At 37.7% G+C, this 25,703-nt stretch overlaps 2 protein-coding genes across 4 annotated transcripts; one reads left to right on the top strand and one right to left on the bottom strand.

The window, feature by feature from the left end:
* The first annotated feature begins 82 nt into the window (after positions 1-82).
* On the top strand, positions 83-13,642 carry znf384a (zinc finger protein 384 a). Of its 3 annotated transcripts, XM_065286676.2 has the most exons (11): positions 83-534; positions 1,761-1,828; positions 2,156-2,456; positions 2,998-3,120; positions 5,807-5,973; positions 6,298-6,374; positions 6,502-6,726; positions 8,537-8,704; positions 9,368-9,446; positions 11,285-11,443; positions 11,608-13,642. In XM_065286676.2, exons 2-11 carry the CDS (start codon positions 1,766-1,768, stop codon positions 11,992-11,994), a joined length of 1,749 nt encoding a protein of 582 aa, XP_065142748.1. In that variant the 5' UTR covers positions 83-534; positions 1,761-1,765; the 3' UTR covers positions 11,995-13,642. The 3 variants fall into 3 exon arrangements, with proteins under 3 accessions (XP_065142748.1, XP_065142756.1, XP_065142763.1); XM_065286684.2 differs by lacking the exon at positions 1,761-1,828; XM_065286691.2 differs by lacking the exon at positions 8,537-8,704.
* A 3,065-nt stretch (positions 13,643-16,707) lies between these two features.
* On the bottom strand, positions 16,708-25,251 carry flot1a (flotillin 1a). The gene is made up of 13 exons (XM_065286655.1): positions 25,099-25,251; positions 24,231-24,280; positions 24,067-24,142; positions 23,893-23,983; positions 23,630-23,773; positions 21,551-21,670; positions 21,363-21,458; positions 21,130-21,282; positions 20,852-21,033; positions 20,725-20,770; positions 20,503-20,640; positions 17,273-17,437; positions 16,708-17,115 (listed from the first exon to the last, which is right to left on the bottom strand). The coding sequence occupies exons 2-13, from the start codon at positions 24,271-24,273 to the stop codon at positions 17,098-17,100; spliced, it is 1,272 nt and encodes a 423-aa protein (XP_065142727.1). The 5' UTR covers positions 24,274-24,280; positions 25,099-25,251; the 3' UTR covers positions 16,708-17,097.
* Between the last annotated feature and the right edge of the window lie 452 nt (positions 25,252-25,703).

The following is a 25,703-nucleotide window of genomic DNA, read 5'->3' as shown; positions in this document are numbered from 1 at the left end:
AAAAAGCTCCGCCTACACATTCTGACACATATTTGGTGCTTTTATAATAATATTCATTAAGTGTATATATACAATATAGAATAGATTTATCAAATGTTTTGGGTTGCGTAATGGCAACTCTTTTTTTTAGAGAAGATTATTAGGACATTTCTAGAAAAGGTGGAAACTCCTTGGTTAAAGCCTTTTATTTACATTCATATTTATTAAAATGCATTTTGTGCACCTAGATCATAATTTTATAAACGTCAGATTCCAAACGCTTAATATCCGACACGTACGTGAACATTGTTTCGATAAATTAAAGACCTCACATGCCGGAAGTCATTTTGGCGGCATGCTTTTATTATTTGACCTCATTCACCGGAAGTACAGTCGAGCGGAGTCGGACAGCCCTTCGAGAGAGAAAAAAATAGAAAAAAATTTTTGAGGGAAAAAAATCGGTGAATCCAAGGGGTTCGGGCGGATTTGGACGAAGTTTCCGAACTGTCCCAGCCCGGAGGAGCCTTGGGGGTTGAAAGGGAATCGCCAGCACCGGTAATTAACATAGAGTTATGAGTCATTGTGAATTATTTCTCCAAATTTGAGCAACTCACACGGGCGCTTCTCCCCCTGTCTCGCCAGCCGGAAGTCTGCATGAAGCTGCGTCTCTCTCGTATCAGGCGTCGACGTTTTTTTCTCTCTTCGTTTTTTTATCCTCGACTTTTTTTCTTTTTTTATTTTCTCAGCGAGACTAGCCGAGAAAGGGATGGAGGCGTAGGGGCTTTATTGTTTGCGAGCGGAAGTTTACATGTTGTATAGTTTGTAACAGTGCTTCTTTGCGCGGATAACAAAAGCTGACATTTTAATGGAGGCTGGAGAAGGAAGCCCCGATATCATTAATGGGCGTTTTTCTATTTCCAGTTATCTGTAATTACGAGTTTTCATGCATATGTTATTAGCGGTAGGCCACGAGATTGCAGCGCCCGTCTGTTATGGATCATAACACACCTTGCAAACCGAATAAAAACGATAAAGTTGTTCGCTTGGTGCCAATCACCTGTTTTAATTTAGCCATGCATGTAAAATAAAACTAAATATTATTTCTTAAATGCTTAGTAGTTTGTTGGTGAACTGAATATTTCATATTGTTTAGGATCTAGCGATTGCACTAATTCGCTTGCTTTTGTTTTGATGTCATTATAGCACGCGCTTAGTGTTGCACGCCCATGCAAGATATGCAGCTCCTTCCCATTTTTAATGCAATAAACAATTGCAGACAACACGTTGTGTTTGTTATGTAAATAAAGACCAAAACGAGGAATTGCAAATGTTGTGATTTTATCCTGCTGTTTTTTTTTTTGTTGTTGTTTGAGGTAACGTCCACAATATGCAGAAAAAACTTGCTTCATGCATGTCAGTTTACACATTGTGCATGCATCATGTTTCCTAACCCAACATCATGCCTCTTTGCCTGTCCTATGATACACATTGGGTCATCCACCAAAAAGATGCCCCAAAATTCTTTGCCTAAAGGGATTATTTACACGAATAAAACTGCATGACATCAGCGGATATTACAATGAATATATATATAAATCTCTTATAAATAAGATAAAGGTTACTGCAAGTAGCCTTAAAGGATTGTGTGGGACACTTGGGCGTTGCCTAAGTAAATACACCTTTAAAAGGCCCCACCAAAACAAAAAAGCGAGGTGTCATTTCACAACTGTTGCCGAAGGCAGAGTGGGTGTTTTACTAGTTATGTTGCTTTTCAATTTCAGAAATAATGGACGATTCCCATTTCAACTCATCATACTTTTGGTCTCCCGTACCAACAGTACAAGGACAGGTAGACACCTTATTATTGGACTCTCTTGTATGATTGTGTCTCTCAATGAGACACCGAAGCTTAATTCAGTAATCACAAAAAAGCCAAACAACCATGCAAGTCCAGGATGGCTAACAGCAGCCTTGCACTGTGCACTGATCCATGTGAAAGTTACACACTGGAACCCGTGCACGTGCTTTTGGGAAAATAAAATAACCCCTCCCTCGCTGCTCTCTCCTTTTCTCCCCTTCATCCATCTGTTTATCATCTGCATTCATCTCTCAATCCATCCTTCTTTCTCTTTCCTTGCTCCCTTGTTTTTTTCCCATTCACTCCCCTGTGATTTAGATCGAGAACGCCATGTTTCTGAATAAGATGAAGGAGCACCTTGGGCAGGAGAAGAGCGTCTCTTTTTCGCACTCGTCTGCGGCGCACTACCCGACGACGGTGTTGACGGTGCCAGGGTCGGTCGCAATGGACGTGGGAGCGGTTGGTAGGGTGCCCAAACAAGAGAGTGGAGGAGGAGGAGGCGCTGGAGGTGGGGGAGCAGGTGGACAAATGGGTGGCGTGGGGGCGCATCTGCACCCGCCCCACACGTCCCAAAACATCACTGTGGTGCCTGTTCCATCTACTGGCATCTTAACATCAGGTGGGTTTTAATGTAAAGTAAATATTACTGAAATTCAGAAGAACCCCATGATGATAAAAGATCACTAGCAATTAGGGTTGCATAACGATTAATTGCAATTAATCTATTGCAGAAGTTTTTTTTTACATCATATATTTGTGTGAACTGTGAATCGTAATCATGTATATATATAAATATTTACACATGCATGTATAATAAAAAAAATAAAAAAAAATATATATATATATATATATATATACATATAAATTGTACATAAATATACAAATGTACACACATGTAAACATTTCTTAAATATATACATGCATTTGTGTGAATTTATTTATACAAAGTTATTGTACACATACAAAGTACACAAACAAAAAAACTTTATTATGCAATAGATTAATCACGATTGTCTTTAAATGATTAGATATAGAGTACAACACATTTAAATGAATTAATAGGATCTTTTTTAAATTTAATTGTATATTTTATGCAAAGATTTTTAAAAGTCACTCGAATCCTAAAGTTTTTTTGCGTTTGTTTATCTTTTTCATCTCAGCTGGATTAGTGATCACGACTCCTCAAGGCACGCTAGTCACTTCTCCTTCTTCCTCTCAGTCTTTTATGTCTGGACCGACCACCACAACTATGATTGTGTCTGCATTGCATCCATCAAACACAGGTATACACCTTGACTTACCTGTTGACCCACTTCATTTAACTGCCACAAGTTTACACAAAAGCAGTTAGATGTGTATAGTTGTTTAAATATTTTTAAAATTTTTAATAATAATGTTTCTTTACACTTTTGGATACATAAGAATTAATTAGTATATGACAAGTAACACTTTTTTAAGTACAAAGGAATAGTAACAAACAACATGTTATTAATATTTTTTATACATTTGAATCTTGTCATTTTCACATTAAATATAAATGTGTAAAATGGATGCAATACACTGTAAATTAAAAAATGTTTGTACACACCAAATGCAAATTTAACGATCAATTCAAGTAAATGTAAAGACGCGAACTCGCGCAGGGCGATGCGAATGACGCAAATTTGGTGGCATGATTGCCAAGAAAACGCTCGCTATTCGCCTCAGACACGTCATATATATTAAAGCAATAAGCCCCAAGAAGCAGTGGGTTACCAGTGCATTTTATAACAGCTAAGGGGCGTTGTTATGCACGACGCGAAGTGGAGTGCCTAAACCCCCTTAGCTGTTATAAAATGCACTGTAACCCCACTGCTTTGCGGGGTTTATTGCGTTTATAAAACGGTTACTTCATATGCATAACGTTAGCGGGATTTTATAAAATAAAACACAAATAAGTTGTAATTATATTAGTACAAATATTACTCTTCCGCCAAACAAAGTAGTTCCTCAGAATCAAGTGTGACTGAAACAAAGCGCAGTTCCCAACCAACAGAGACGCAGCAAGGACACATTGAAATTATGATTTAAGACTGTGGTGTTTATTTTTATAAATCAACATTCATCAAATTCATGCATTAACATTTATATGGTGCAACTGTTGAAGTGATGATCAAATATGCTTGGAAGCATGCTGAACTCTTTCCCCGTCAGCTTTTTTTTTTTTTTTTAGTTGCCACCCAGTTTTAGTTTAATGCCTTGCAGAAAAATTATCTTAATTATCTTAATAATTATAAATATAAAATAAAAAGAACAGACCATCCGCTTTCAAACAAAAACAAACAAACAAAAAAAACCCGTTTCATCCTACCTTCATTTGTTCTCTTATCACCTCTCAAATTTTTTAGCTAAAAGCGGAGATAATTCCATTTTTGTGAAGAACTGTTGTTAGAGATCAGATTCAAAGCCATCAAAACTTACACGCTGTGTTTTTAGTGTTGAGTGAATGCGTCCGTGTTTAAGTTAGGTAAGATCGCCATCTAGTGGATAATAGCGGACGTATGAACTTGAGTTAGAAACTCCTCAGACAACGTTTTCTCTTTATCGACGAGATGACTCAACAATATTTATTGACATTTATCTGGATATCGCCATTAATTGTGCAATTGTAGAAAAATGTAAAATATGATTAAAGACTGTGGTGTTTATTTTCATAATTCAGTACGCAGCAACAGTGGCGCAGTGATACTTATGTAATGCGGTCTGAACCGTGGGGTTACCGGGGTATTTTATCACGGCTTAGAACGCGTTTCAACCAATCAGAATGAAGAACCAGAACTGCCTGTTTTATAATAGAAAATATTTAACTAGAGCGAAAAAAAATCGTATTAAAAAAGTTAAATCCTGCGAGTATTCTAGAGCAAGGAATGCAATGCTTCATGTTTGGTGTGTAAATCATTAGCGGTGATTTACATTTGGTGTGTTTTGCACGCACAATTACATTATTTAGAATATGTCGCTCCCTATCGCAAGGCTACATTTAAAAGTACGCATTTTTCCGTTCAAAAAGATGGCAAAGCGATGTGACCCGCTCTAATTTTCAGGCGTGGGATGCCGCAGCCAGTTGAAAATACTTTTACATTTTCAGAATCCTACGTCGGATACGGCGCGTCAAGTTTTCCACACGGTTTTAGATGCAAAAGGTTTTATAGCACTGTTTAATGCAATCATACAAGCTTATATAAAAGAGATTGAAGAACGGCTTTGATGATTGGTCAGCTAGTGATGTCACAATACTTAAAGGCGGAGTCCACGATGTTTGAAAGCCAATGTTGATATTTGAAATCACCCAAACAAACACGCCCCTACCCCAATAGAATCTGGACCTTCTGTTGATAGACCCGCCCCACACATACGCAACCCGGCATTTGATTTGATTTGATTGGCTATAAGTGTGTTTTGGTAGTCGGCCCGTCTCCTTTTCCAACGCGTTTTTCAAACATCGTGGACTCCGCCTTTAATTTATAGTATCTAGGTTATTTTTAAGCATAACATAATTTATTGATATGAGGTCCATAAACTAAGTGTGTTAAAATGTGCAGTGCTGCGGGTCCCTGAACCAAAAATAAGAACTGCTGATTTATAACATCTAACAGTAATACATCACAAACTCTATGCTCAAAAGTGATGTAGTTGCATTTTGCCATTTCACTTTCACCGTCTAAAACACCAGATGCACACATGCGGGATTTTGCTTACACAGTCAATCTCAGAGACTCAAATGCTTTAAGAAATGAAAGTGAGAGTGATTGTGGGAAGAAAAGGATGAATATTGCATGACTAAGGTTAGGGAGGGGGCGAGCAAGCTTTGTATGTTGAGAATGAATGACTGGCCTGCCCACTTCCCTATTGCATATAGAAATAATGCACAGATTTATAATCAATATCACATTGATTAATTTCCCTTTTTTGTTTTCCTGGTATGAACAGATAAGAAAGAGGATGGTAGTATTTCATCTGCTGTGGTCATGCCAGTGCCGGCAAAGCGTGGCAGAAAGAAAAAGTCCATGATGTCAAGGGCAGGCTCAGTTTCAGCCCACGCCCTCGCCACAGGAAGTGATGCACTTATTCTGGCCCACCTGGCTGCTGGGGGACAGGTGAGACGTTGCAGAGGTGTCGTAACAATCCTTACTTCCAGATAATTCGTTTTTATAAATTTTTTGTAAAGCCAGAATTTATAAAGCCATTCACATTAGTGAAACTGTTAGCATATGAAGGTAAAATTATTTTGGCTATTGTATATTTTTATTATTTGTTTAAAAATGGACTTGTCATAATTTATAAAGTAAGACAAGATTAAGGAATAACATTCAAATATATCTCTTATGATTTAAGTTAATTCTCTGTAGGACTAAAGTGGTTGACAGATAAATAAAAGTTTGCGTGTTTCAAGCTGCTAACTGAATTTCCTCTTCCCACAGCACAACACAAGCGACCCATACGACCTCTCCAATGATGAGGATGACCATCCAGGCAAAGATGGGAACAAGTCCTACAGGTTCGTACTTCCTATCTGATAGGTTAAGGAGTAGATTTATAGTATTGAATATTGAATATGTGTTTGTATATTTATTAGTGTTTTTAAAACAACACAGCTTATTTACTTATTAACACTTATTACTTAGATGCCGGATGTGTGCTGTGACTTTCTTCAGCAAGTCTGACATGCAGATTCACGCCAAGTCCCACACGGAGGCGAAACCGCACAAGTGTCCTCACTGCTCCAAATCCTTTGCCAACTCCAGCTATCTGGCACAGCACATCCGCATCCACAGCGGGGCTAAACCCTACACCTGTTCCTACTGCCAGAAAACCTTCAGACAACTCAGTCACTTACAGCAGCATACACGGTACAACACACAATACGTGCATGTGTGTTCATGTGTGTTACATTTTATGGGAAGCTGCCACTATAGCTGTTTAGTTTAGTTTGCCAAGATAAGCATGCTTCTTTTCTTTTTAACTGTTTCATTCTTTCTTTCTCCTAAAACACCTCTACTTTCTCCTAGCTTAATGCTGTGATGTTTGACCGTACATATACATTCTTAAAAATAGGCTGCAAGTTTAAACTAAACACCATATTCCCTGGAAGAAACAGCAAATCCTTGATAATCAGCATCATGATTATCTCCTCACTTCAGTGTTTGTCTCATTTCTTCACCCAAACACAAATATTTCTGTTCTGTTTGTTTCTTACTTCATTCTTTTAGCACACTTTCTCTGTATATATATAATCATGTGTCAGGTTTACATTTCTGCATTTAGTGTAACTTTTACAATCTTGTTTGACTGTTTAAATTGTCATTGTTTCTCAGCGCAATCAAGCACATTTTAAATGTTTATTGCAGTTTTGTCTGTTTGCCTGCTAGGCTCACAGGGTGTCAAACTCAATTTGATCCTGGGCCACATCAGCGCTATAGTTGCTCTAAAAAGGCCGGTTGTATTTGTAAGACTGGTAATAACTCGATTAATACCTAGATTTGAAAGTAGAAGCCCAATAATGACAGATTATAATAGCACCTATTATGGCCTTTTTACAAGATGTAATATAAGTCTCAGGTGTGCCCAGAATGTGTCTGTGAAGTTTCAGCTAAAAATAACCCACAGTCTATTTATTATAGCATTCCCAAAATGTCCCTATTTGGGTGGGAGCAAAAACCCGCTGTTTTAATGTGTGTACCTTTAAATGCAAATGAGCTACAGCTCCTCACTTCCATACAGAATGAGCGCTTTCGGTTAAAGGAAAACACCACTGTTTTTTAATATTTTACTATGTCCTTACCTCAACTTAGACGAATTATAGCACACCTATTTTATTTTTAAAACACATGAAAACCACTCGGGTTACTTATGTAACTGTTGTTCACTGAGAAGGGAATGAGGCGCTGCGTCTCCCTTGCCATACGTCCTGCGTCCCTGTAATTCCATCTTGGAAATATTTCAGATAGCGATATACTTCCTGGCACCCCGTCACCCTATCTTTGTCGTTAAGCCTCACCATTAATTGAATTTCATATACACATTCAGACACACTTACCTCTGGAGGTGTCCACAAAGTGTCACTGCAGTGATGCAGCGCAAGTTCCCTCAAAAGGAAACTGTAACAATGTATCTTTAAAAGTAACACATGTAACCTTGCTCTCACTTGAAATGTGTCCCCACATTTAGTCCTTGAATTTGAGGGTACTGGACCTGAAAAGTCCTTGAAAGGTCCTTAAATTTTATGTCAACTAAGGTGTGGGAACCATGCATATTGGTCAACCACTAGTTCTGTTTTCTCTTCTGCCTTTAATTTCTGTTTTGTATCTGTATTTATTTTCACTCTCATTCATCTGTCTGTTTTACTTCTCGTCATTCCACGCTGGTTAAAATGGCTCTGGGATGGTTTGACATGTCCCTACACCACACACTAGTTAGGGAGAGGGAGGGGAAAACGGAGAGGATGAGAGAGAGAATAAGAGAGAAAGGATGAGTTGTGTTTTTGTGTGCTGTGTTTTCTAACTCAGACACAACAGAGCACACCGTCACACTTCTAAAACCATGAAACCTCCAACATATTTTCGATTATGATTTGATCCATATACGGGTCATTTATTGGTTCTACTAAATCTCTCTCTTTGTTTTTTCTCTCCTCATCCCCTTCCCTTCATCCCCTGTTAGAAACCACACAGAGGGCAAACCGCACAAGTGTCCTCACTGCTCCAAATCGTTCGCCAACTCCAGCTACCTGTCCCAGCACATCCGCATCCACAGCGGGGCTAAACCCTACACCTGCTCCTACTGCCAGAAAACCTTCAGACAGCTCAGTCACTTACAGCAGCATCACAGGTAACAGACAGGGATAGATAGATTGAATATTAAACCAGTCCCCGTGCCTTCCTCCTCTTTCTTTCTTTTCTTCCTTCTTTTTGTCGTCTGTCGTGGCTTAGTTGTGAGATGAGATTCAGTAGGCGTCATAGAACCATAATATATGTATGGCTGTTTGTGAAATCAAGGCTAAAGTCTCATTATCAAATTTATTCAGTGATTCTACATTGATTTTAATCTGTGACATGATCTTACTCCGTAAATATTAAAGGCGGGGTGCATGATCTCTGAAAGCCAGTGTTGACATTTGAAAGCAACTAAAAAAACACGCCCCTACCCCAATAGAATCTTGGACCTTTTTTGATAGACCCGCCCCACACATACACAACCCAAAACATTGATGTCGGTTAGTAGACACGCCCCTTACTGATGATTGGTTACAATTGTGTTTTGGTACTCGGCCCGACTCCCTTTTTGTTTTTCAAAAATCATGCACCCTGCCTTTAAAGATATCAAGGTTATATTTTCACAGAATGTTCATTACATTATGTAGGTTGATTTTATGTATAAAACGGTAATCACAGAAAATTACTTTAGCCCGGTTTTAACAGACTGGGTCACATATAAGGTGATGTAAATTTTGTTCTCCGATCTTCACTTAATTGCTTCTGTATTACTTTTAAGGATTCACACTGGTGATCGGCCATATAAGTGTGTCCATCCTGGCTGTGAGAAAGCATTCACGCAACTTTCCAACCTCCAGGTAAAAACATCCTTAACTTTGGTTAAGTCAGTTGTAGGGATGCACCAATATATCGGCCTATAATCGGTATCGGCTGATAAAAGCAGTTTTTTTCACTATCGGACACCGGCCGATTGTTTAAAAACAGATATCAGGGCAGATTATATTCTGGCAATCAAAAGGGGTCAAAAAACGTATAAGGATTTTGGGGCGGTTTCCCGGACAGGGATTAGACTAGTCCTAGATTAAAATAAATGTAAGGGCTGTCCAAACTGAAAACCACTTGCACTGACATGTCTTAAAATACATCAGTACCCTTTGTTTTGCCTCAAAATGCACACAAGTAATGTTTTTAGCAAGGCATGTTTGTTCAAACTAGTTATATTTTCTAATTAAATAGGCTAGTCCTGGTTTAAGATAATCAATGTGCGTGAAACCACCCCTAAGTGTGATGATTTTTAATTAGGTGACAATGACAACAGAAATTGCAGTTCGTTTGCTCTGCACTTTTACAAAATAATACTTCGAAACAAAGAGTAAAAAGCAAAACTATCTGTATCTATTGGTATAGTTAGATGTTATGCTAAGTATTCGAATATCGGTATTGCATAGACATTTTGTATCGGTGTATATCAGGCTAAAGTGAATACTTTGGTTGCACTTTTAAGGCGCTTTGGATGAAAGCATCTGTTGAATGCGTAAATGTTAAAAGAATATTCCACTTTCATAAAAAAATTCTAATAATTTACTCACTCCCATATCATCCAAGATGTTTATGTCTGTCTTTGTTTAGTCGAGAAAAAATTTGAGTTAAGAAAACTTTCCAGGATTTTTATAGTGAAAAAAGTACTTTTAACCACAATTTCTTGTCTTGCACTAGCCTTGTGATGATCACGTCGAAAGGTCACAGATGACATATGCGCAACTTCCGCTCCATTGTTTACAAGTGTGGAGAAAGAGGACCATTCAGACATTGTTGTATGTGGAAGGTTTTCCCGCAGCACTTTGCAATTCGGGCGGCCCGCCTAAGCTGGGAAACCCTACCGCCTTAACTAGGTCGTCCAAAAAAAAGGCCATCAAGTGCATCTCAGGGAACAGCACGGACGTGCTTCACACCACGAGCGGGCGGGCACGGCCGAAATGAGAGAAACGTGGTCCGTCACTGTCTGGATGATAACTAGCCAGTTGATAAAACATCTCAGAGAATAGAGCGGACGCGCTTTACACCGCGAGTATACACGCGCACCACACGGCCGAAATGAGAGAAAGACTGGTCAGTCACTGTCTGGAGGTTAGCCAGTCGATTGTCATGCCCCCGGCAATGGGTCTCCAAGTGTGTTTCACATATGTAATGTGTGACCTTTCAACGTGATTACGTAATATGTAAGGTCGTGCTGACACGTCACGAGGCTAGTGCAAAACGAGAAGTTGTAGTTTAAAAGTACTTTTTTTTTAATAATGACCCTTACTGTACATTCACCACGCGTCTTGAATGTGAGCGTAAAGAAGAGTTGAAATCAGGTCAACTTTATGGTAATGAGCTATGACGCAGTTCGGCTGCAGCCAATCGGAAGGCGGAAACCAAAAGATGTCCTCCGCTTGAGAGGATTCCAGAGAATGCGTTCAATAGTCAAAGCGTCCACTAATCTTTTTCTATAGCGTTGTTGGCAGGGCAGCCAGAGCGGTTTTGACGCTCTTGCCCTCGGCGGTGTGAACGTACAGTTATGTCTCAGTTGTGATCATTTAGAGCTCTTTGAAGCTGCATTGAAACCAATGAGGTCCACTATGGAGAAAATTCTTGGAATGTTTTTTTGAAAGTGGTGTAATACTTTAACATTTCACCGGAAATTGTTTTTCAGTCTCATCGAAGACAGCACAACAAGGACAAGCCATACAAATGTCACAATTGTAATCGTGGTTACACAGACGCAGCGAGCTTGGAGGTTCACTTATCTACACACACCGTGAAACATGCCAAACTCTACTCCTGTGGTCTCTGCAACCGAGCCTACACATCTGTAAGATTCAGCACACCATATACAAATCCTTAATTTTCATTTTCACTTTGCAATAAGGTTGTATTTGTTCATGTTAATTTTTGTTTAGCAAGCTTTATGAACTAAAGTTTGAAATTTCATCATGTCATAATATATTTCCTAATTGTGTTGTCTTTTTGTTTTAGGAGACGTATCTGATGAAACACATGCGTAAACACAACCCAGATCCTCTGACTGTTGCGGCTGCAGTGGCTGCCCAGCAAGCCCAGCAGGGCCAAAACCCCGGAGGTGGGGGAGGCGGCAGGGGCCGCGGGCGGGGCAGAGGGGGTGGATCTGCGTCTACAGGAGCCGGAACGGCTGCTCAAGCGCAGAACCAGCCAAATCCCACGCCGCCAACCAGTTACTCCGTTACGGAGGGAATTTCCTGCCCCTTCGATCTGCATCAGTACAAAACCCTGCCAGGTGTAGATATCCAATATAAACCTGTCACCGTGGGCGATTTGACGGTTCACAAAGACCTCTGCCTCACCGTTTCCACCTCCGCCATCCAGGTGGAGCATATGAACTCATAAAGGATCTCAAAGAGAATGAAAAATGGTGGGAAGATATAGACCATTAAATAAAAGGACATAAAAACCCCACTTTGGGAAAAAGCAGGAATTCCAAAAAAAACAGATTTTGCCAACGGAGGACTCAAAAGAGAGGTGGCACATGAACTGTTATAAATTGTCTTTCATAAGACTTGCTCTGCAGTGTCACTAACAAGGCCTTTAGCTCTCGTGACAGCTTTCATCAGTCATCATTAGTGGTCGATGGGCGATGCTGATATTGAAAAAGTGATGTGGCTGACAAACAACATTTGTTATACATATTATTTATATATATATATAATTAAATATCATAAATATAATATATATCGGCCAATGCAATATATCGGTCTTAAATTAGTCATCATTAATATAATACAGTAGCAATGAGATGTGCTACATAACCAGAATCACAGGTTAGCAAAAATAAAATCCACGGTTACAAATGATGTAACTGTTAAAACATTTTTTGCTGCCTTAAATTGTTAAGTATAATCAAATTGGCTTCACAAGTAATTTCAACTTAATATCTAACATTTTGACTAGTAATGAGATGACGTCTGAAGCCAATTTAATGGTACGGCAGGAAAACATTTTCAAGATGGATGCTTCATTTTGTATTCGCATTTAAGCCAGTTTTAAAAAATGATTGTAAATACAACGTAAAAAGCTGTTATGAAGTTGTAATGCTTTTTATGACACTGCATTGCTGGCCTCCTGATTGACATTTCAAGTAAAAGCGTAAATGGTTTGTCACTTCTAGGTTAAACCTATTGAAAAGAGGTGGCTGAGTTACAGACTGCACTAAAGTGATAACGGATTAAACGAAAGCTAAAGCTTAAATGGAAGATGGCACTTAAATGAACCTTTTTATTGTTTGTTTGTTTCTCGTCATTACATTTTAACCATTTATCACATGTATATATTTTTATATTTGTCCCTGTATGTGTGGTTCGATTGAAAATGCATGTAAGAGAGGATGGAAGAAGAGGAGTGCGTGAAAACATCTATAAAGTTGTCAGATTTTTTTTTAAACTAAAGAGTTTAGTCGTTTTATATTATCTTGATCCTCCCTACAAAGTGTTTGTCATTTTCCAGAAAAAGGGAGATAAAAATAATTGTGCAAACAACCAGGTACTATTCAGTAGTGTTTTTAAACCTTTAATACCAACTATTATTATATTAACAGTTCTTTTTATGCAATTATTATCATCATTATTCATTGGGAGTTACTGTGTGTGTGTGTGTGTGTGTGTGTGTGTATATATTACATAAAGACATGTTCATTCTAAAAAGGGAAGGATTGCTTTAAAAATGTATTAACGGCAACATTGGAGATCAGAGAATGAGATGTTAACATATTCCTAAACATCCAATCACTGACTTCCAAGCTGTCATCTGTGTCCAGCAAATAGCCAGATGATTGGTTGGTCCTCCATGTATAATCCTTGTTGTAACCCATGATATGTCTTTGGAAAATAACACAGATCTCAATATTATTATTAGTGTTACTTCTGTCGCTCCTAATACTTATTATTAACTACTCTTTAAGATGACTTTGCTGTATAGATAAACACTCATTCATCCGACGTAACTGTTTCTCCTTATATGAACAATAAAAAAGTTACACATATTTAAGAACAATCGTGTTATTTTATGATGCAATCTGAATTGTAACCATACTATGTAGGCATTTTACTATTTGCTAATTTTGATATATCAGGAGAATTTCTGAAGTGTAGCTTTTGGCATGCACTTATATTTGATAAGTTTTAGTAAACAGGTAACGCTTTCATATTCTCACAACCAAATAATTTGACCTCTTCTGAAAAATTACTTGATCCGGTCATTGTATATTACGATGTACTACATTTTGTTTAAATCTGATGTGGGTACTTTGTTTTAAAAAAAAATACTGTAAAAAATTAAGTCAACCAATTACATCATTTTTTTTCTTTGCCTGTTTTCAACCACGGTTAAAAGTACTAATATATGGAGGTTTTGATTTCATTTTCTAGTTCTTTCCACCCCAAAAATGTTTAACATTTTAAGTTGCTATATGGGGTGGTTTCCCGGACAAGGATTAGCTTAAGCCTAGACCTAGTTATATTAGGATATTTAAGTCGTTTTTAAAGCATAATGTATAAATAAACATTACTGGTGTGCATTTTGAGACACAACACTCGCACTGATATATTTTAAGATATGTTGTTTTCGATCAAGACAACACTAACATTTAAGTTAGTTTAAGCCCTGTTTGGGAAACCACCCCAAAATGTCTTTTTTTAAACTGGAATAATTCTTATTAGCAAATTCTGATAAAGAGGTCTCTGATTTTCGTATATGGGGTGGTTTATTAAAAAACAGCACTTTTATTTTATAATAGCCAGTCAGACAGCTGTTTAGACACAGTTTATGCATGTGTTTAAACCAATAATTTTTTTTACCTCAGGCATCAATTTTGTACAAACAACGGTAAGCTTAACAAATACGCAAACTTTAAGTGTTTTATTGCTACCAAAATCAACATATAAAGTTTTAATATACGTTTTTAGGTCTGTCAAATGATTAATCGCATACAAAATAAAAGTTTGTATCGGCAAAATATATGTGTGTGTGCAATTAGTATGTATATATAAATACACACACATACATGTATAAATTTAGAGAAATGTTAAACTGTTATACTATATATATTTACATTTATATATAATATTAAATATGAATAAATATATATATTCGCATGTAATTGTTTCTTAAATACATAATACATAAATGTGTGTTTTTATACATATAATTACACACAGTACACCAGTGTTGGGGGTAACGCATTACAAGTAACGTGCATTACGTAATAATATTACTTTTCTAAAGTAACGCATTACGTTTTAAATGTACACATTATTATTTGAGTTAATTTTTCAAAAAAGTAACGCAAGTTACTTTTTTAGTTTAATTAATTTTATAAAAAAATATGTACTGAATTAAACTAAACGTAGTCACATTATGCACTCTATGCGTACACGCCTGTGTGGGAACAGTTTGAATCAGAAACTAAGATGGCATGCCAGAGCATTTTTTGTGATGAAAAATGCAATTTCTGAATGCAGAACTTTTCAGTCATAAAAAACACCTGAAAGGCCTGAAAGAGATCAAGCTTCAGCCAAGTACGCAAAAGTAACTAAAAGTAACGTAAGCATTACTTACCGTGAAAAGTAACTAAGTAATGCAATAAGTTACTTTTTGGGGGGAGTAACTTAATATTGTACTGCATTACTTTTAAACACAGCAGTACATGCACAAATTTATGTAAATACAAACTTTTATTTTGTATGCGATTAATCGTTGACAGCCCTACAAAACAGACAAAAAATTAACTTTTTGGTTGAAAACATGGCCTTACCTCGTAAGTGCACCAATGGTGGTAGTCATTGAACTGTAGGTAACGTAACTTTTTTTAACTTAGCTTTATTACTGATTTAAGCCATTGTATTTGAATTGCTTTTGGAAGCTTGTCTCATTTAAATAGGGTAGGGAAAATGTAATGCTTTTATATCGATTCAGATCAAGTCTTTATAAAGGTTCCCACTGAAAGAAAATGTACAAGTTATTGCACTTCCTGTTTTAGAACAGATTTTATTCAAACTTAACAAACAACATTTGATTTGTAGATTAATTTGATATATTGTGAAGTTAAGGCATTATAAGCACAAATAGTACAATGGTTTTGGTTTGTTAGTCTTTGCATGCATTGCAGTGGATAAAATCATAACATTGAAAACTAGTAGTGATAACGTTATAAAGGTAGAGAAATGGAAGAAAGCATCTATTATATAAATGACAAACACTAATGTATTTTTCAACACACTAACATAGCAGCTCCAGCCTACACATCATAACAGTAGGTCCCTGACACACTATATTTATCTAAACATTACAGTCCGGGCCTAAATAAGATAATAGTCAAGTTTATTCTGCCCAACAATGATAAAAGGATATGACATTGAATGACGTACTTCACTTGGAATATAAAATATCAATCAATAAACATCTTCAAGATTGTGAACAAATAGAAAAACGTGAGTGGTTAGTTTAGTTTGAATTGCATACAACATCTATAAAGACTAAAGAACAGTGTTACAAACATTAATATTGAAATAATTGATCATGTTATCAATTATTACATAAGTGACAAATAAGTGTTTATGATATGTTTTATAATAAAACTTCAAAATATACTGACAAACAAAACAAATACCCTTCAGTATAAATATTCATATGTTTAGTGTATAACATAACCAGGTAGTATCTGTAACATAACCAACATATTAAACACTGCGTACTCTTTCCAAAGAAACAATTTGACTTAAAACTGTAACCTAAAATAAATTGTAATGTAAAAGTATCTAAAAAAAAACTAACACAGTTTTCCCTGTTAAGTCTAGTCCTAAAATAAACTCATCTGCTTAGGACTTTCAGTACACGTACACATTAGATCTGCAGTCATGAATAGAAACTTGACATTATGATACTGATAATCACTGACACACAACTATAAGATATGTCAAACTACTATAAGATATGTCAAACTAAACTATTAAAACACATCCATGACGAAAAGTGAAAATACAGTTTATCATTTTCAACAGCATCTGTTATTACTGCCATCAACACATGCTGTGGCAAAAGCTTATAAATGCTTGCTTTCCTGAATGGATCCCTCTGTCTCTCAAGATTTAAAGATGAATGTAAATTTGTACCATTGTCAAGGCCGTAGTGTCTGATGGCATTCAACATAGACATTAGATTTATAAAATATAAAGAACAGCATTCTTCTTCTGTAGACTTTAAAATGCACTTTGGGTTTTGGCAGCAAGGCAAAAAGGACAGAGTTAGACAGACTCATGAACTTGAAAAAGAGAGAACAAAATGTGCATTAAAGATAAAAGAGAGATGAAAGTAGAAACACACAAAAAAATGATAGAAAAGAGAGAATGTTTTCAATAAAAAGAAAGATGGATTGAAGGAATGATTGTGTGGCATGCATACATTAAATAAAATCATGGCTGTGTTGAAGATGAGGTGGATTCAACCAGTGCGGGTAACCTAAAGGGGGAATAAAAATTGATTTGGTGTCACTCATTTATACAAGTATACACAAACAATACATTATTAGTATGTCTATTATGAAGTCTATTCACATTGGTTCCATATGCTTAGTTATACAAAGAAAACGTGTGAGGATGAGTAGTGGGGTTTCTACCTGGGAAATGCTGACTCCCGTCAGTTTTTCGATAGTTTCGGGCAGTTTGGTCATGATGTCCAGCACTTCACCTGTCAGCTTGGCTGCTCCAATCTCTGAACCTCCACTGGAAACCATTGTGACCTTATTGGCAGCTGACAGAGGCTTACTGATCTCTTCTGCCATCTAGTGTAGGAAAGAAAGAACAAAGTTACCACCAATACAATGCATTATAGAGACAGAGAAAACCACGCCCACCGGGGGAAAAACAATCCAACCGTCTCCATTGACTTTGTATTGCGAGATGCCGCCTCCTTGTCATTTCTGGCTTATAACAAAAACAGAATAATGCCTAAGCTGCTGTGTGACAGCTAACAAGCAAAAAAAACTGAAATACGTTTTTATAAGCAGTCGAGCTATAAAACCCAGCCTTTAAGGAGAAAAAAGTGGATTGCTGAATACATTTCCCTCCAGTGGGCGTAGTTCTAATAATAGTAGTACTATGAAAGTTGCCCGTTTCTACTTTTGTGTCACTCGTTTTTTGGGGTCGACAGCTTATAAGAACTTATTTCTGGGTTTTCTTTTCTGTCTCACAGCAGATTTCAGGCATTATTCTGTTTTTGTTATTAGCCAAAAATGTCAAGGAGTCAGTCTCTCGCAATACAAAATCAATGGAGACGGATGGATTGTTACCCTTCGGGTGGGCGTGGTTTTGAGGTCATGGCGTGTTGCGCATCTCTATGTCAAAACACATTTAAAGTGCACCTATTTCATTGCTAAAAACAACGTACTTTTGTGTATTTAGTATAATACAATGTGTTTGCGTGGTTTATGGTTAAAAAAACATACATTATTTTCTACATACCGTATATTTTTGTAGTACCAGATATCGTCCTGAAATGCACTGATTTTGTACAAAACTCATCGATTTGAAAAGCGCTGTGTCCCTGATTGGCCAGCTAATCTGTACGTTGTGATTGGCCTGAATACCTCTGACATCAGCTAGAAATGTGACGCTCCTTACCATGTTTGAAAGATTCGCTCACAATGCAATGCTAACAGGAGTTAACTTACAGGCTGTGAGTCCGAAACGGGAGAAATTATGATAATGTCGGCCTTTACTACATCACCAATCCTAGGAAGTAAACTGTTGCCTACTAGTGTTGGGCGATATGCCCCATTTTGAGATCGTCCTATCGTCAGCCGGTAAGATCGCCGATACACGATAGTATCATTTTTTACTTATTTATGACAAGTCACTTGATTGGTGCACAAAAAGAAGCAAGGGCAACTCTGTCATGACCGCAACCTTCTTAAAACTGATGCCACTAATCCATCCACGTCATTAAGTACCAGCGCTCTAAAATTTCCTGCGTGTCAGGAGTGGGAACTATAAACTCGCTAGTTTTAACCCGCTGCGCGTCTAACAACCTCTCTAGTGCAAGGAAATGTCAGAGCCATGCATATTACAAGTTCAGATGCTAGAAGGAGTCAATGCCGCGCGCATTCAGGTCTGAGCAAGACTCCAAGACGCGCGCATTGAGTCCACATTACAAGCTCTTTCGCACAAAGTGAAGCCCACAAACCCTCTCATACGAGGAAAAGCACGCAATGAGCATATTAATGTGAAACCATGATAATAATAATAACTATCGCCAGCTATCATCACGAAAGTCTGCTATAAGCGATATGTCTGACGATCGTCAACATATCGTCCAACAATCCGTGTGTTTGTTGAAGTCCAAGAAAAGAGATTTACATTGGAGACGATAACTCGCGTCATTGTTTTCTTTGGGGTTTGTACCTTTTGCATATCATTAACATGTACTAATACACACTAATGCTTCGTTCACACCAGCAGCGGTAGAGGCGTCAAGCGCGAGTGATTACAATGTTAAGTCTATGTGAAGTAGGGATGCACCGAATCCAGATTTTTTAGGTTCGGCCGAATCCCGAATCCACCGTTTAAGATTCGTCCGAATCCGAAACCGAATACCGAATCCTACTCGCATCCTTATTCCATTAACACAGTAAAACACATTAATGAATTATACAACGTCCACAGCATGTATTTTTCATTTTATTTAATTTTAACTGTACATTATGCCAGGATGACAAGTTGGAAAACTATTTTGACAATTACCATAAGCCTATGCATAATGAAAGCGATGCGTTGCGACACGCTCGTTTTTCCAATAAGCAAGCAGCTCCGCGCTGAAAACAATATTTAACTTTGAGTGAGAAGCTCCGCTCGTCAATGTCAGTTTTCACACGGCCGTCCAATTACAATGGAGGAGGGGCGGGACATTACCACAGCAACCAACCGGCTCACAGCTGAAGCATCACAGCTACCAAGCGCTCGGCTGAAAAACAGCTGGCATTTGGTGTCCTCAAGGCGTTTTCAGCCGTGTTTAAAAGATTTGGTGTGTCCAGCCCCTAAAGCTCACCGAAAGAAAAAGCTCATCTCCACGTCAGCACCCGATGTGTGTAATCAACGGCCGCGTGACGTCGACCAGCGTAGCGCAAGCCTAGGATTCGGTTCCGTGGAAAAAAAATCTAGGATTCGGCCGAACCCGAACCCCGTCAAAAAGCCCAGTATTCGGCCGAATCCGAATCCTGGATTCGGTGCATCCCTAATGTGAAGACGCGTTAACGCGCATCTGGAGGTCTCGCGGCGCCAATGAGGCGTTTAGCGCAACACAGTAGACACAATTCCGCCTCATTTGCGCGTCTATTTCGCGCGAATTGAGCATTGCCACGGGAAACGTGCGAGTTGAAAAATTTGAACTTTACCAGAAAAACACGCCGCGTTAACCAATCAAGAGCATGCTCTAGTAGTGACGTGATTACAGGAAGCGAGCGCAGTAGCAGAAGCCCCTCCCATGATGCGAATTTTCGCGTGAATGTCTCCATTACTAGATTTTCACGCACGGCATTCACGCATGACTGAAGCAAGTCTCAAAATGTTCAAGCGGCAAACTAGACACGGCAGACACGAATTAGACACCTCAAACGCAGCTGGTGTGAACCCAAGGTTACACACCAAAGAAAAAGTAAAATCGTTCAGACCATATGTGCTCTTTAAATGTTAGCACGTTTTTAAATTGGAATTTCTCAAAATTATAATTTTCTGAGACCAAAATGAAATCTTTGACATGGCCTTGCTCAGTTAATATTAAATATTTCAAGGAAATGTTTTCAACAAATGTTCCTTAAGTTATATTAAATGATTTTATTAAAAAAATACACACCAGTGGCAGTTTCTCCAGAAGCATGTCCACCATTGCTCCTTCCTTGTATTGTTGGAAAGCTTCAGCCTTCTTCGCCATTTGCTCTGCCTCAGCGCGTCCTTTAGCTTCCACAGCGTATGCTTCAGCCTCTCCTCTAACCTGATCACAACATATAACATGAATGATGCATAACCTGAACATCTTAAAATTTTATTATAACCTTAAACCTGAACTATCACTCACTCTAATGGATTCAGCCTCGGCCTCTGCCTCCATGATCAGCTGAAGACTGTTGGAGAGCATGTGAAATGTATGTATATTAACCAATTTTTTTATTATTAATGAGACAAAATACATGCCCATATCTCACCGTTCAGCTTCTGCTAGTTTCTCCAGCCTGTATCGCTCTGCATCAGCTGGTTTCATGACTTTGGCCTCCAGCTCTTTCTCTTTGCGTGTGATCTCCTGCTCCTGCAGCGTGATTTGCTGCGAGCGCTCGACCACCTGCACCTGCATCTTCTCTTCCTCTATACGTTGCTTTGTCTTTGCAACCTAATGCATACAGTTGATCTTAGCTTTTATTTGCTCTGTGGATCATCCGGTTACGTTTCACCACATACTTAGTAGTTCACTCAGGTAAGCACTTACCTGTAACTGATAGGCCATCTCAGACTCAGCTTTTTTGGTGTTGACCTCATAGTCATAGGTAGCCTTCTTCAGCTCGTAGTTTCTCTGAGCCTTAGCCATCTCAATCTCATTTACGTATTGAGCAGACACCTTTTCCTGCATCGCATGGGCCTCCTATATAGAGAAATGAAAAATACAAAATCAGCAAGACCATGGAGGGAACTTAACATTTGGAAAAAAGAAAGAACTCTCACCCTGATCACTGCGTCTCTCTTGTTCATGGCTTCTCCGATACGTGCATCCTTCTGCACCTGTGCCGTACGGGCCTTTCCCAAGGAGTGCAGGTAATCCTGAAACACGGTGGTATAGACATATAGGTTTAAAAGCATTTCACTTTTACCAACATCCTTAGTTTCTTTAAACACAAACAGAGCTAACAGACCTGGTCATCGTGAACATCTTTAAGTGTGTAGCTGACCACACTAATGCCCATGTTGACAAGATCAGATGAAGCCACCTTGAAAACCTGTTCGGAGAACTTCTTACGATCCTTGTAGATCTCCTAAAAACAAATTTAAGGGAAAATATCGACTGTGATGGAGTTTTTGCAAAATATTTAGGTAAGCATCACAAATTGTATTAGTTTTTGCTCTATGTTCTTAATTGCAAATGCATTTATCTAGAATTTAAGTTGCCCAGTGTCCAATTCCAATTTTAGTCAAAATTATTAATTCATCATAGAATATTTTCATTACCAGTATATTCATTGAACCATCTGTTTATGTTTTCATAAGTCCAGACATCAGAAAGATATCAGCCTATGCATCTTTTCTGCTTTAGATGAGGGTAATGTACATGTGTTATGGATGTGACAAAAAAGGACAGAAGTTTTTGAGAGACAATATATTTTATAGGAACCAGAAGCAATAATACCCAACAAATGCAGAATGAATGGCTCTTCAATCATTAAATATATTTATTTAAATTTTCATGTTTGCATTTATGAGGAAACACAACATTACGGATGTGACATTTCTCTATTATGGCCGAGACAATTCTGAAATCTGTGCTTACCTAACTAAAAATACTTTAAAAAACTTAAAGAGACCTCGCATTGGTATTTAAGGGGATAGTTCACCCAAAAATTTTAATGTATACAATTTGGCAATCACTTCCATCCAAAATAACTTGCAGAACAGTTCCATGCAAATGTCAAACTTACCATGCAAAAAATGTTCTTTTGCTAAGATGTCAATATTTGGTGGCTTAAAGGGATAGTTCACCCGAAAATAAAAATGTTGTCATAATTTTCTCATGTTGTTCTAAACCTGTATGAATTTATTTTTTCTCATGATCACAAACGAAGATATTTTGATAAATGATGGTAAGCACAAAGCTGATTGCAACCATTGACTTCCATAGTAGGAAAAATAAATACTAGGAATTCATAACGATTAATCGCGATTAATCTATAGCAGAATAAAAGTTTCTGTTTACATCACATATGTATATATACAAAGTATAATAACTTTGTATAGATAAATTCACACACATGCATGTATATATTTAAGAAATGTTTACACGTGCATATACATTTGTATATTTATATTATATATAAATACTCAGGGTTTCCCGCAGAAAATTTGTTAGTTAAGGTGGTAGGGTTGTGCAGGTGGGCGGGCCGGGGGTTTTGCAATCAAAGGGGCGTATGCGTCATGATAAAAATATTTTTATTTAAAACAATCAAATAAAACTCAATTTTGAAGAAACTATGACAGAAAATGAACACATACTAGATTATTAATGAATTAAATGTTTTATCAACAGGCTAGTTATCCTTCAGACAGTGACGGACCATGTCTTTCTCTCATTTCGGCCATGTGGCGTTTGGTGAAATTTTATTTTTGGACGACCTAGTTAAGGTGGTAGAGTATCCCAGCTTAGGTGGGCTGCCGAACTGAAAAGTGCTGTGGGAAACCCTGATACTTAATATACATTTTAAAAAAATTCTTAAAATTATACATGCATGTGTGCATATTTATATATACATTATTATTATACACGGTTCACACACATATATGATGTAAACAAAAACTTTCATTCTGCTATAGATTAATCGCGATTAATCGTTATGCATCCCTAACAAATACACCATGAAATTCAATGGGTACCGTCAACTGTGTGCCTACCACCATTTATCAAAATATCTTCTTCATCATTTATTACAATACATCCATAATATTTGAAGTCAATGGTTATGGCAGCTGTGTGCTTACCATTACTGCTAGATTGCATACATTTAAATGGATATGCATACATTATAGAATATAGATATGAACATAACAGTGTATATCTAGCTAAAAGTATAGAGCATTGTGTTAGCTCATGGGTTCAATCCCAGGGAACATACATACTGAGAAAACTGTATAGCTTGAATGCACTCAAAATCACTTTGGATAAAAGTGTCTGCCAAATGCATAAAACGTCAAACACATAATGCATGCATACAGCATGTATTTACCTCCACAGTCAAATGGGCAATAATAGCTCTCTGATGGCCCTCCAGCGTTTCCAAGGCTATATGAGCAATATCACTCTCTGACTTGCCCATGAACATCTGACAGGCTGCAGCTAACATCTGCTTATTCTGCCCTTGAATCTTCATCTGTGGGAGAGAAAACACTTAGTTTTGTGTCTTATTTTGGTCTATAAGAAATTATGATTTACAATAAAGCTTATGAAAGGATGTTCACACTTTTAAAGCAGAGTACAAAAGAAAGAAACCTGTGCAATCCCAGTGACAGAAATCGGCACTCCATGACGGGTGTAGACTTTATCACTCTTTACGTTTAGCGTCATGGTGTTCAAAGAGATCCTGTGATAGAAGAATTAAAATAGTGGTGACTTATTTCAAAATCACACATAAACAAACACACAAACGAAGAATAATACGATTACCTTTGAATCTGCTGAACACATGGCACCACAAAGACTCTTCCACCAGAGATCATGAGTGGTGGAGAGCGGCAGAAACCTGGGAAAGGTGTCACGTCAAAACATTAACTAGTTTTTCATGATTTACATACAGATAAACACATTTTTGTGAAGGTTTAAAATTTTACCTGACACCACCATTGCCTCATTGGGACCGCAAGTATAAAACATCTTCACACTATGGATGAAAAATGAAAAACAAGTAAGAAAAAATTATTTAAATAGATATAATGCGAGAAATTATTATTATTATATTTTTATTAATGTTAATAACGAATAAAATGTCATTTTATTCAAGGAAACGCAAGACATCTTGTACTCGGCATCATAAACCCACCCAGAGCTTTAATTGACATCGATCCTGTTTCTCAGAAATGATGAGGCGTGTTCAACTTGCAGGGCTGCGCAGAGAATTCGGCCTATGACATCACAAATCGCGAGAGCGATTCGAAAGCACAACACACCTGTCTAGTCGCTCTCGCGATACTCGTGTCATAAGTTGTTCGGTCTGCGCAGAGCTGCATGAAGTCGAACACTGCTGCTGTGCATGGACGCCAGACGGCTAGTAAATGGTCCTACGCTTGGCTAAGAGCAAACAACGACCCTCTATCTTGTTTGAAAAAATAAAAAACACATTCTTCTCAAAATACCCACTGGCATGCCGCGTTTCGAGACTACACGTTGTTTTTATACTTCAGTGTCTTCGTTTGATGCCGAGATGCTTTTCTAAACAGACTCCGATCGATGCGGGACCCGTAATAACTGTAATGTAATTATATTACTAAAACATAAAAAAATCGCTATTATCTGAGCCTAATTCTCAAACAAAAGCAAACTGCATTTTTGTCCTACATTCACAAAATAACACCAGCAATAAAATTGACCACGAATTAAGATTATTGAATACAATGACGAGAATAAATCCAGTGTTTACGTTCATCACGTCAACCTAAGATCTGCATGGAAAACATTATAGTAAAACAAGAAAATGCTTACCGTTGACCGAGTTGATAAGTAAGTTGAATAGTAAATAAGTTGATGGTGGTACAGGATTAAGGTTATTCTCTACAGCATATAGGATAAAGACGCAGCAAGCAGCAGGCTGTAACTAGCAGCAGTGTGCGCGATAGAGATGGCGCCCCGCCCGGATCACACAAACATACTGGCGCCATCTCATGGTGGGATTCAATTAGAACAGAAAATGCGCTCCGAGCTATAAATAAATAATACATCCCCCCCCCCTCTCTCTCTCTCTCTTTCTCTCTCTCTTCTTATCTTTTTATTATCTCTTCCTCACTCTTTCTTTCTCACTTGATACAGGTTTGGCTGCATTTGTGAGAGCTCAAATATGTATGATCAAATCAGGTAAGGTTTTTTACCTTTTACTAGATAAAGTAGAACAGTGGAGCGGTGGTTTAGGTTTAGTATAAAGTTTTCTTACTACACATTTTCCTCAGTTGTGTCAGTTTATGGTCTATGTTCAGGAAAATAAATTTAACCTTCACAAATAATTAAATAAAATAAACTTAAAAGACTTATATTTATTAATTTTCCTCATATTCAAAGGACTGCGGATTATTATTATTATTTTAAAAATGTCT

Source organism: Paramisgurnus dabryanus, chromosome 19 (genome assembly GCF_030506205.2).
Source record: "Paramisgurnus dabryanus chromosome 19, PD_genome_1.1, whole genome shotgun sequence".
In the NCBI taxonomy this organism is placed as follows: Eukaryota; Metazoa; Chordata; class Actinopteri; order Cypriniformes; family Cobitidae; genus Paramisgurnus; species Paramisgurnus dabryanus.
Note: the sequence above shows the minus strand (reverse complement) of the source record. Positions and strands in the feature narration are given on the sequence as shown.

Bases quoted from the DNA above. Each gene is read 5' to 3' on its own strand.
- znf384a (XM_065286676.2), top strand. From the start codon at position 1,766: ATGGACGATTCCCATTTCAACTCATCATACTTTTGGTCTCCCGTACCA. The intron at 1,829-2,155 runs GTAGACACCTTA...CCTGTGATTTAG, and splicing joins TACCAACAGTACAAGGACAG to ATCGAGAACGCCATGTTTCT. The intron at 9,447-11,284 runs GTAAAAACATCC...ATTGTTTTTCAG, and splicing joins CGCAACTTTCCAACCTCCAG to TCTCATCGAAGACAGCACAA.
- flot1a (XM_065286655.1), bottom strand. From the start codon at position 24,273: ATGTTTTATACTTGCGGTCCCAATGAGGCAATGGTGGTGTCAG. The intron at 23,984-24,066 runs GTAATCGTATTA...CTTCTATCACAG, and splicing joins TGTGTTCAGCAGATTCAAAG to GATCTCTTTGAACACCATGA. The intron at 17,438-20,502 runs GTGTGTATTTTT...TTCCTACACTAG, and splicing joins TTCTGGAGAAACTGCCACTG to ATGGCAGAAGAGATCAGTAA.